We start from the raw sequence: 12,664 nt of genomic DNA on the forward strand, positions 1-12,664 counted from the left end.
TAGTGGCTATTGATGGTGGTGGCAAGATAGCATGATAGAGATTTTTGCGTCGGACTTTGGTTGAACTGTACAGTAAGTTGACTAGCATTTGAGAGAGCCTTAGTTGTTCAATGCCAGTTCCATCCACGAGACATTATCCTCACATGGGCGGGTAATAAGTGGGAAGTCGTTAACCCGCGATTTTGTTTTGAGAAAAAAGAAAGCGCATGTGCATCGTGGGCGGCATGTGGCCAGGTCTGGGTCAAACAAACCGAAGTCGGAAGAAGTCGCCGCTCTCGGTGTCGCAGTGCGGAGCACTGGAGGTGTATATAAAGGCGGCAACCCACTTCCCAGCAAACCACGAGCAGCCTCTCTCTCTCTCTCTCTCTCTCTCATTCATACCAGCAACACCCACGCGGTATACGTATAAGCTCGACGCAAGCAAGGCTCAGCTGACTATAAGTTAGAAGCAAGCAAGACAGTGGCGAGCATGTCACATGAGGACGCTCATGACCGGTCCCGCTGCACCATCATGCAGCAGCAATATATGGCTGCGACGTCATTGAAGAGTAGTACTGCTGCCCTGCGCCAGCAGCTCCAGAGTGCCGACATAAATATCAATACTTTCATACTGAAATTCAACATCCTGGCCACGGCTCTTGCAGCATTAATGGCGATAATGAGCGTGATGATACAATTTCCGGCGGTGGCTGGAGCGACCCGGCTTCCTGATTGGAGCATCATGCCCACGTCGCTGGAATATTATGTGCACGTCGGCTTCGCCCTCCCCTCCCTAGGCACCCTCATTGCTCCCATCGACTCCTCTGGCTCCACCGGCACCTTCGGCCAGACTCAGCTCTTTGCCTTCAACGTCACTGAGGGTGCCGACCCCACCTCCTACTCGCTGGGCTCCATGCGCGGCTACACCGTGCAAGCTAGCTCCACCGCCGACTTCCATGGCGTGGAGGTGGAGGTCCTCACCTATGACGACGGCTCGCTAAATGGAACCATCAGCCTCCAAGGCCTCATCAATGCCGGCACTAACGAAATCGCCATTGTTGGCGGCACTGGTGACTTTCGCAGTGCACGCGGCTACGCCATCATCACCTTCCTCAACTCCACGGCCACCGTGGCCCTCTACCACCACCAGCTCTTCTTCCTCTAGGTCATAGTCACTAATCATCTCCCTCTTTAATAAATGGTCTCATGTACCATCGTCATCTGTCCATCACAAGGTTCTCTTCTTCCCAGAATAACAAATAATGGCCTCTCCTATTTTGTGTACCTCTTTCAATGCAAACAGTGTCCTTTAAAATACACACATACACACACAACATGAACACATTATCACACACTCACATACATACACACCCTGGGGTGGAAACACATGATCCCAAGGCATTTTCTGCTAAAGAACCTTCAACCCATCAGATGTTGATTAACTCTGGCTACAATACAATAATATGTTGCACCTCATCTTTTAGTGTCTCTTTCAAGTCACACATTTGGCGGAACATGCAAACTTGGGACGCGGTTATCAACGACACCAATATTGTACATCCGTAGTATAGCCATATCAATGCTCAAAAAAAACGTAGGTTTAGTTTAATCCCACCTACAAATTCTGAGATTTATCTCTAAATTTTATATTTGAAGGTGAGAAAACCTACGAAAATTTTTAAATATTAGTGTAATTTGGTGTAAAAACCTTCAAATTTAGTCAATTTACCTCTATTGTTTCTCATATGTAGGTTTGCCAAGTTTTTGGAAAATTATTTTTTTCGAGCACTGAGCCGGATGGCCTAACCAGTTGCATCCCCCCTTTTTTTCATGCAATCAACATTAATGTAATAAGTTGTGTCCTTCTGGTGACACTTATATTGGAATATTTTTGCCCTTAATGTGCTTTTTTTAATTAAAAATATGTACTTCTACCATCTAGGTCTCTTGTTCAAGGGCCTGCCTCTACCTCTTTATGTTTCCTATTAGTGTTAATTTCTATCTATGTCTTTCTCTGTGGTGTTTAAACTTGATGCCACAACGTCTAAGGATGATATCTAATATGGCATGGATGATATCCTTTTTTTACCTTGATTATCTAAGAGCGATTTTGGAAAGCTTGAAAGGAGAGGCAATCCACTTGGCTGGTTTTCATTGGCTCGTTTGAAACTTTAAAAAAGTTTAATTTTAATGAAAATAAAGCGGGTGTAACAAAGGCAGTGAAAAAACCAATGGCCCAAAAAAAAAGGATTTTTACATGGGTACCATAGCATATGGACGAGCGACGCAATACGCTGAACACACACACACACACACACACACACACACAGAGAGAGAGAGAGAGAGAGAGAGAGAGAGAGAGAGAGAGAGAGAGAGAGAGCAGGTATTCTCGTAAACACATAGAGAGAGACAGCGCAGGTATTCCCTTAAACCGAGAAACACATCTAATTTGTTTTCTATAGCTTGTTTTGTTTACTTTGATTGTCTTTGTTTATCATGTTATTTCTAGCAGATGGGATGCGATAGCCTGTCTCTAGATGTACTCACCTAGTAGAGAGAGAGAGAGAGAGAGAGAGAGAGAGAGAGAGAGAGAGAGAGAGAGAGAGAGAGAAGCTAATATCCAAAAGGAGAGAGCCAGGAAGCTCTGCATGTTAAGTATGGAGCTTGATTTACCTCTTGTAATTTTCTTTGTTAAACACGCACATTTGTAAGGCCCCCATTATGAGGAGAAGCCATCGTGCGTGAAGAAAAATAACTCGCCGAACAATAAAATCACTCGCAGGAAACTAAAATTTTTACGCTCAGTCTCAAGCCCTCGTTTCAAGCCTAAATGGCTTCGCCACAATATTCCTTTTTACCGGAATATTATGGCAGGACGGCGGCCGAAAAGTGGTCGAAAAACGACCGATCGGTTGGCCGATTGGCTGATGGCCGGTAGCCGATGGCCGGTGGCCGGTGGTCGGAAGTCAATAACTACAAGAGGTTGTGTGCACTTGTGACGCTGTTAGAGATAAAAATACATTGGGTTTTTGTACTCCCCACCGTCACCAAGAGCGTTGCTAAGACGGTCGATACGGGAACGTCGCTATGAGCGTCGCTATCATCGTTGCAATATGCATCGCTATATAGCCACGATCATAGCGACGTTTACAGGCCACCTATAGCGACGTTTATGGCGATGCTACAGAACCTTATATAGCAACGGTCATAGCGACGCCCGAGAAAAAAAAAATTTGATGGCAGGGCATTCAAATCAACCATATTGAATGTTTCATTAATTGATTCGCTTTTGAAAGAAAGTGCAAGCTTAGATACAGACCCAAAGTAGTCACCCACAAGACAATATAACCATTAACTCCATCATCCATAATATTGTTTGCAGAATAAAGATACAAAACTGACAAAAGTAAATTGATGAAAGTAAATCAATGACAATTGTACACATCATAGGCAAAATTACTTGATTATTAAACTTTGTAAATGTAATAGTTACAACACCATTGTCATTATTGAAAAAATATACATGGTTTTCAAAAAGACGTATAAATGTCATCTCATGATACATATGCTATGACAAAAGGAAACTAATGCTATCTACCTACAGCTAAACTGACATCGTCTAATCAGACGTCTCATCGCGTCCAAGCAGCGTATCTGTCGGATCCTGAAAAAAAAAGCAATAAGATAGCTTTCTGTAAGTATAAACATATAGCGACGTTTATAAAACAATACAACAATACCCTAATACTAACCATGTTGCCGCGAGAACTCAGAATATCCATCAGAGCGTTTAAGCCCTTCCTGCCTGTGTACTCGTGCTTGTATGGTGTGGAGTCACATCCTGTCACCGACCACTGTCAAAACATACAAAGAATCCATTATGTTAGAATTTAAAAACCCCTAACCCTAAACTATCAAACCTAAAGATCAATACGAAAACATTTACAAAATCGGTCTCAAATGATGCCCACCCGCCGCTCCCCAAGTGGTGTGAGCTCCCTGCCTCTACTCACGCTCTGGCTACCTCCTTTTGTTGCTTCCACTTGTCGGGATTCTCGCACGCTGCATTCTTCCAATCTTCGTTGGCCAGCCAATCTGGTTTGTTCCACCCATGCTTAATTGCTTTTTGCACTTTGGAACGCTTGTGCTTGCAGTATTGGCGCATTCGAACCTTCATCAGGTCTTCATTGAAGCGGTCATCCTGTGTTGGAATGGGAAACTCGTCATGAAGCATGTTGATGACTCTGTCTTTTAAACCACTTGGTACTTCACTCCACGTGTTTAGTATGTAGTGTCTAAACACCTGAGAGCAAAGACCGCGCATGCACGAAATCACCTTCTTGCCTTCATCATCCAAGATGCTGTCGCCGCTGAAGTCGACGGAGTAAGCCAAGCCCTCTCGCCGCTGACGCGTGAACCTGGGTGTCCCAGCAGGGGTCTCTAGCGATGTGTTGACGGAGGTACGGACGTCAGGTGTCTCCACTGGAGTCTAGGCCTCGAAGCGACGAGTGTCGACTGGAGTGACTCCTGGAGGAGTATCTAGTGGTGTGTAGCCACTAGGAACGGCCGTCAGCCGCGCAAAACCTAGTGTCGATGGCGATGTTGTGGCTGGTGTCGAGACGGGAAAAGAAGGAGAGGGTAAACAGCCTCGTCGAACACGAGGCGGTGTCGAGGCATCGGAGACGGCATCCCAACAACAACTGCCGTCGCCACCACTAGAGCGCCGGCGGCAAGATGAGTGTGAAGATCATTTCGTCAACACCAAAGCTTCGAAGCGTGCTGAATACTCCGAAACAGAGGGGGACACGGCCGGAGTAGGAACGCACGATGGTGCACCAGAGAGATGACGCTCCACGTACCACTCTCTCTGCTGGGGTGATGCAACCGGAGTAGGAACGCGCGATGGTGCGCCAGAGAGATGACACTCCATGTACCACTCTCTCTGCTGGGGTGACAAAGAAGAAAGAAACTCCTCATCATCCATACCTGCATTAAACACACGAACATTTAAGCTTACTATTGAATGAGTGGAGAAGAAAACATGGACAAGCAGGGAGAGAGAGAGAGAGAGAGAGAGAGAGAGAGAGAGAGAGAGAGAGAGAGAGAGAGAGAGAGAGAGAGATAAAGAGAGAGAGGGGACTCATAAAGGGGGAGGGAGTTCTGTGTAGACAATGACGCAATGACGTATATAGACAGAATGGATAAAAAGCCACGTGAATACAATATACATTATAAAACGGAGCTAGATTGTTTAAATACAATATTTATGGCTTTAAGAGGTCTCTCTCTTATCCTCACAAAGCTTAGCATAGCTTCATATATCTATATAGATCTCTCCGTTTAAACAGATATCCTCCATTTCATTTTGTAGATCCTCTGCATGCACCCCATAGAGAGTAGCAGCTTGATGCTCGTCTGGAACCACCTCAACGGCTTCTGACTGAACATCTTCTCCGATCTCCTCCATTGATGCCGCTGTGATTGGCACATGATAGCCTTCATACATCCGTGAACTACGAGGGGCTACCTCTATGACGTACCACCAGTTTGATGCAGACTTTGTAGGATGAAATATCACCTGCCAGAGCCACATAACTTACATGAGAGCTTCCAAGCACATAACTTCTAAAATTGGATGTTAACTATTTACATACTTACTTGTTCACAATGCTCGGGTAGTACGAAAGTGTCTCTTAGGTCAGTACATTTCTTAGTTGAATCCACCTCAAGAAAAACAGACTCTCCTCTATGCACAGTAGCATTGCGACCCTCCATGATTATATTGAACCATTGCACATCGAACAAGTCGTCAAAAAATCCTCTATAATCGATCCTCAAAATCTCTTGTAGCATGCCGAAGTAAGTGAGTTCCGCCACCACAGGATCTGCATCAGAGGACCGTCGTCGACTAGACTGTTCAAATTTTGCCATGATTCCACAATCTTGAGTAAAACGCTTTTTGTCGATCCGTTCCACCCTAAAATGTCGACCTTTACACCATGCTACTGTGTATGACTTATACTACAACCAACAAAGATTATGAATGGACGTTCAAATATCTGGAAAGTCACTAGTCGTACATTGTAAACTTACCTTGGTCGCGCAACCCCGAAAGTACTCCCACTCCTCCTCAGTCACGTCTTCACCGCATTGTTGTGCGCTTTTCAATTGGTTGTGCAACCATCTTAAGCTCATGAATGTTGGTAGGCTCTCTAGACCCGTCGGACAGTGCATCGGTGGTCGTCTTCCCCGTCTCCACTTGATTTGTGTCCTTTGTCGCTCTTGCTTTGCATCCTCATATTGTGAAATCCACTTTTGCATCACTGGATTGTGAAGCATGCAAAATCGGTTGATTTTAGCCTCTAGATCTTCCATCATCTTCTTCTCAACACCGAGATTGCACATGACAATCCAAGATATGCACGCATCATCTATGGTTCGCCATAGCGTGTCCCAAGCTTTATCAAATCCATCTAGCCACTCTCCAATGTACACTAGGGACTTTGATACCAGCCAACCTTCTACCATGCTACCGTCTGGACGTGCCTTCTGATGCACATATCCCTTGAGCGTTTTCATGAAACGTTATAAAAAGAAAATCCATCTGGAATGTAGTGTGCTAGCTATTTCCACCTCATCAACTATGTGAACAAGAAGATGCACCTTAATGGTTTGCATGGTAGTAGTAGGAAAGTGTTTCTCAAACATGCACATAACCTCCGCAGCGTTTAGTTTGGCGAATGGTATGGGGTCTACGTTGATCTCCTTTTGTGAGATCCATTGCAACAACTTCGCAAGTTTGTAGATTGTGTTACGGACGTCAAGAGACAAACATCCCTCAATGGCCACCGATAAATAAACTGAAAAACACATGCAGCAATGATATTAACGTCCACACACGAATTTGTTACACAATTCCCACTATGATATATTCCACTATGAACATACCTAACACATTTTATGCCAGTCGTGTGACTTCAAACTGGTAAGCTTTCCTTCTTTAGTAAAACATGTTCGAAGCGAGTGCATTACGTCAGTGGGGGTCTGCAAAGATTGAATGGTCTCTTTTACTTTGCGTTCTTGGGCTCCTGTGAAAATCCATGGCGCTATAGGGAGTATTATCGATCCATCGGATGCGGTTTGCAGCCAATATTGCTCCATACGATCCACATTTCTCTAAGGTCAACCCTGGCTCCCAAAGTATCTTTCTTGTCGGTCAGATGGTCCCATAGTAGATTACCCACATTCTTGAAGATGTGCATTGGATCGAGCAAGTGATTGATCATGAGTCGGGGCCAATATGGTAACTCGTACCATAGAGATAGTCTCTTCATCCCTGGGGGAAAACCGTCATCACACGTCTCCTTCTACTCTAACTATGCTTGTGCAGACATCCTTGGTGGCTCTCTTCCCAAAAAGCCGTCGCGTAATACATGATTCTCTGGAAGATACGCTTGATGACCTTCGTAGATTTGCTTCTTCAATGAGGGCGCCCGACGTGCATTCAGTCTATGTCCACATGTGACACATGCTCTGTATTCGCTTTTTTGAAGCCCTGCATGTATACACATGATAATAGATAAGCTTGAGAAAAACCAAGATTTACAGTGTTTAAGTTTAAGTGTAAATCACCTGAGCATTCTGTTAGTTCGGGATAGTCATGCATGGTCCACATTAGAATGCCTCTGATTAAAGCATTCCGTGGACCTGTGTGTCGGTTCATATCCACCACTTCTATGCCAATCCACAATTGTTGTAGCTCTTCCAATAGTGGACGAAGATACACATCCATATTCTTCACTTTATACCGCCCCGGCACAATCAAGCTTAGCCATAGGTGCTCCTTCTTCGTAGTCAACCACGAGGGAATGTTGTAGTTGACGATGACAATGGGCCATACACTGTAAGATGTTGATCTTTGACCAAATGGATTTACGCCATCCATAGCCAGGCCTAGCACAAATTTCGAGCTTCCCTGGCAAAATCCGACCATGTTTCATCTATATGTTTCTAGGCTGCACAATCTGCAGGAATCCGTAGCACACCCCCGAAGATTTATTCTCCTCATGCCATGATGCTAGGACGTCCATGGACTTACATTCGAAGAAATGCTTGATGCGAGGAAACAGAGGAAAATGTCGCAAAACCTTTTGCGAAATTTTTGTTCCATGGAGATCTACTCGATATCTCTCGGAATCACATTTCGGACACTTCTCCATGTCTATGTATTCCCCTCTGAAAAGAATGTAGTCGTTAGGACAAGCGTGGATCGAATTGTAATCCATCCCCAAGTTTTGCAAAATATTTCTTGCTTCCTCTCTGGAATCTTGCATCACATTATCAACTGGTAGTATGTGCTCTTTGAGCAATCTACAAAACATAAAAAATACGATACAATTGTGTAAAAATCTATCAGATTATTATACATCTAGAGTTTTTTATTAAAGTAAACTAATTGTAATAGATCACCTGAAAAGTGTTGTGACACTAGTGTCACTCCATCCAAACTTTTTCTGCACCAGGAGCGCCTTCAATCTAGACACACGTGCTCCATCATACAATGGCGTATTGGCTTCATTTTTCATATCATCATAGATAAGCCTTTCTGAATCCATGATCATCTCGATCATTTCATCGATCTCGGGCTCAAACATTGCCTTGTTGGGAATGTGGTCTGTATGATCATCCCCCGAGCTGTCAGAGGCTACATCTTGTGGCCTCACATATGCTGCTTGACCAAAGCGCCTGCGAACATGTCTATTGGGTTGCAAGATTGCTGCCTGTTGGCCAGTGTCAGAGTCCGACCAGTTATGGCAACAACTCGATCTATAATAGATGGATTGAACTTTCCAAATTTGCGAACATGTTGCAAAGAAACGCGTCTTGTCCGTCGCATAACATGCTTGCATTGACTACAAGGACATAAGATCCTCGTTGAGAGATAGGTGTTTCGGTTGGATGGCCCCACATCCTCGTCACTACTCATAATGAGGGTAAAGACCTTATAACCTGGACAACAAATTTAATCTTCTATTGGCATTCTTCGTCTTTTATCTCTCTCTCTCTCTCTCTCTCTCTCTCTCTCTCTCTCTCTCTCTCTCTCTCTCTCTCTCTCTCTCTCTCTCTCTCTCTCTCTCTCTTTGTTCACACTGTAAACTACCTCACATTCTCTAGTCATGTCCAATCCCCGCACACCTTGGTCTAGAGGTGCACGGAGATCAGAACCACCGGGTTATAATCTCGTCTTTATTGGTCAATGCCTATATTTGTGGGTACAAGAAATCTACACACCCACGTCTACATGATAGTGCATGTAGTGGACAAAACCCCTTTGCCTCTTCTCTAGCTGTAGTTTCACAGCATCTTAACATCTTTTCACAGTAGATCTTTTCACCGTTCGTCTAACTCTAATTTTTTTATCGTAATCTCGAAGGTAGACTCTAATATAAAAATTCAATCCAAAATCTAATCTTAAATCTAACCTAATTGAACATGTGGTTATTCGCTCCATTGAAGGGTAAAAGACATACCAATGGGGCTACCTTAGCTATGTAGATGTGAATGGGCCTCACATATACAAATACTTCAATGCAAGAGTTTAATAATCTCACCTCTCCACCCCGTCGATCCATGACCCACTCCTCTCTTTCAAGCCAGTCAGGTCTGGCATCCGTGCATCTGACCTCCGATGCTTCATGTAGTCGCGCATGCATCTCCTCATCCAAGCATCGTCAAATGTATTCTCTAGAGAGGGAACTGGAAACTCCCGATGTAGCGTAGCAATAAGATAATACTTGGAGGCTTTATCCTGAGCCCTCCAAGAGACCATGACAAACTACAGTGTATTAGAAAACCTTTCTACAAAACTGTCGTATACAGCCCATCACCTGCTTCCCCTTAGGGGTCATAATGATCTCATCGAACATATGATTGATGAGGTAGGAATATCCCTTTGGCATGTCCCTCCTATGAACTATAGCAACCCTTTCTGGTGAATGCTCATCATCCAGGACTCTAGGCGACCCCGATGTAGTGTTCGGGTCACTCCTCAGCATCTCCGACGCAGTGGCCGGGACACCACTCTCAAACGCGTAGGCGGTATAATCCTTTGGTGTAGTATGAGCAGTCTCACAAGCAGGGACACTCCTCGGTGTGTCCTAGGGACTCTGCAGCACATGAGCTCCAGGAACGACGTGCTCCTCGCCACAACAACCACCACTGCTAGACTGTCGTGGAATTGTTGGTCTGCATGGTCCATCGAACATAAATCTAGATGTAATTTCATCTTAAACTCAAAATAAACGTAAATTTAATATAATCTAACATAAATCTAAATCTAACGCGCATAAATAAACATAAACTAATCTAACGTAAATCTAACTCAAAATAAACCTAAATTTAATATAATCTAACCTAAATAAACCTAAAGCTAATCTAACCTAAATCTAAATCTAACCTAATCTTAAACGATAGAAAGAGGAAAATGGTATAACCTTTCTATCACCCAAGTGTGGTAGATTGATTATGCCATTTCCCTCTTGAATAACAGGTCTTGAGTTCAACTCCTCATCAACTAGATCTTTAAGGTCTCTTGGGATAGTTTCCTACGACGTTAAAACTTTCTTCTTCTTGGGTGTGTGTGGATGTGTGTGTGTGCGCCAAAAAAAGAGAAAAATGGTATAACCTTTCTATCACCCAAGTGTGGTAGATTGGTTATGCCATTTCCCTCTTGAATAACAGGTCTTGAGTTCAACTCCTCGTCGGCTAGATCTTTAAGGTCTCTTGGGATAGTTTCCTACGATGTTAAAACTCTCTTCTTCTTAGGTGTGTGCGTGTGTGGGTGTGTGTGTGAGCCAATAAAAAGAGGAAAATGGTATAACCTTTCTAGCACCCAAGTGTGGTAGATTCGTTATGCCATTTCCCTCTTGAATAACAGGTCTTGAGTTCAACTCCTCGTTGACTAGATCTTTAAGGTCTCTTGGGATAGTTTCCTACGATGTTAAAACTCTCTTCTTCTTCTTCTTCTTCTCTCTCTCTCTCTCTCTCTCTCTCTCTCTCTCTCTCTCTCTCTCTCTCAAAACACAATGAGTGTGTGTGTGAGAGAGAGAGAGAGGGAGAGAGAGAGAAAGACGGGAAGGGAACATGAGAGAGAGGAGAGGGAAGGAGCATACCTGGCTCTCCTTCCTCTCCTCATGTGTGTGTGTGTGTGTGTATGTGTGTGTGTGTGTGTGGAGAACAAAGAGAGAGAGGGAGAGCGCGGGTTACCTTTGCTTGCTTGAGCGCCAAAAACTTTTGGACGCTCTCAGTTATTTTTTTTTACTCCTGTGGGCGTCGCTATAGGCATCGCTGTGGGTGTCGCTATGAGCGTCGCTAGTTTACTTGTAACTTAGCAACACTCATAGAGATTTCCATAGCGGCGCCTATAGCGGCGCCGTGGGTTTTCACTTTTGAGCGTCGTACTGCGAGCGTCGCTAATATGAAGTACCTCTTGTAGTGAATGGTCGATGGATGAATTCAAAGGAGGACTTGTCTTCTCAAGGGCGCCCACACATGGGTGGATTGGAGGGTCCAATTTGGAATTATCTACACAAGGGCGGCTATACATGGCTGCCTCTCATGAGAGAGGGCAGCCCTTTTGGCCTATAAAACTTCACAGTGTGAAGTTGATGCAACAAGTGTTATGGAATTGATATTTTATTATTTATTGCAGCTGACAGGTGGAAAAGGAGAGCTAGGCTATTGCAAAAGGATATTATATTTTATGTACATGTTATTATTCAAGTGCTCTTTTATGAGCTTTGGCCATTTATGACCGGCCGGCCAGTTTGTACTCACATTGACCATTCAAGAAATCTATAAATGAAATACGTGCAAGAGGGAAATGGTCACTCTTGCACGGGGGGAGATTGCACCCAGTGCTTGCGTTGTTCTTCTCTCCTCTTCCCTCTTCTCTCTCATCGTGCCGGCGTAGCACTCCGCTCTAGGAGGTGCGCCTGCAGGCTTCCTTTCTCTCTCTCCCGCTCTCTATCTCTGTTTGTTCGCGTATATCGTCGATTATGTGCTCGTGGATTCGCCAGGTATGGAGATTTGTCCGTTTTACGGCTTGTAGTATATTATTTTTTGAGTATTTTGCAGGGCTCTCTACGCTCCCGTCTGTAGCAGTGGTATCAGAGCGAGGTGCTACGCTCCATGACTACATATTTTGACAAGCTACAACTAAGTATTTTGCTCTCCTATGCTTGTAGATTCTGTTAATCACTTCAATTTGCACTAATTATTGTTGATTGCATGATGTAAATAGTGATTTCTAGAATTAAAGAGAGCCCCTTCTTTGTTTTCATGATATAGCAATTGTTAGTATAATTATGTTGATTAAACATAATAATATAATGGATTAAACTAAATTATAAGGAGATACTCAATGAAAAAAAAAATACCGCATTAATTTCTTTAGATTAGATGAAGAAGATGACTAAAATTGTCAGAAGAAGGAGAGGAAGAGTCACCCGAGAATTTTGGCATCATAGGAGCCTCAAAGAGATCTTGCAGAATCTTGATCATATCCTTATGACATAGGGAAAGGGATTGTAGAGGGAGCTTGAATATGAGACTAAACTTGAAAGAAGAGTAGCTTGTAGTGGGAACCAACCCCCACAAACTTTCACAAGTTGCAAAACCGGTGTGT

The 12,664-nt window shown here is 43.9% G+C and overlaps 1 protein-coding gene across 1 annotated transcript; it reads left to right on the forward strand.

The window, feature by feature from the left end:
- The first annotated feature begins 372 nt into the window (after positions 1-372).
- On the forward strand, positions 373-1,455 carry LOC147465735 (dirigent protein 23-like). Its single transcript, XM_086512308.1, has one exon. The coding sequence runs from the start codon at positions 470-472 to the stop codon at positions 1,142-1,144; it is 675 nt and encodes a 224-aa protein (XP_086368434.1). The 5' UTR covers positions 373-469; the 3' UTR covers positions 1,145-1,455.
- Positions 1,456-12,664: the final 11,209 nt, after the last annotated feature.

The sequence above is a fragment of the Adiantum capillus-veneris genome, chromosome 1 (genome assembly GCF_014529385.1).
Source record: "Adiantum capillus-veneris isolate H3 chromosome 1, ASM1452938v2, whole genome shotgun sequence".
NCBI classification, from domain to species: Eukaryota; Viridiplantae; Streptophyta; class Polypodiopsida; order Polypodiales; family Pteridaceae; genus Adiantum; species Adiantum capillus-veneris.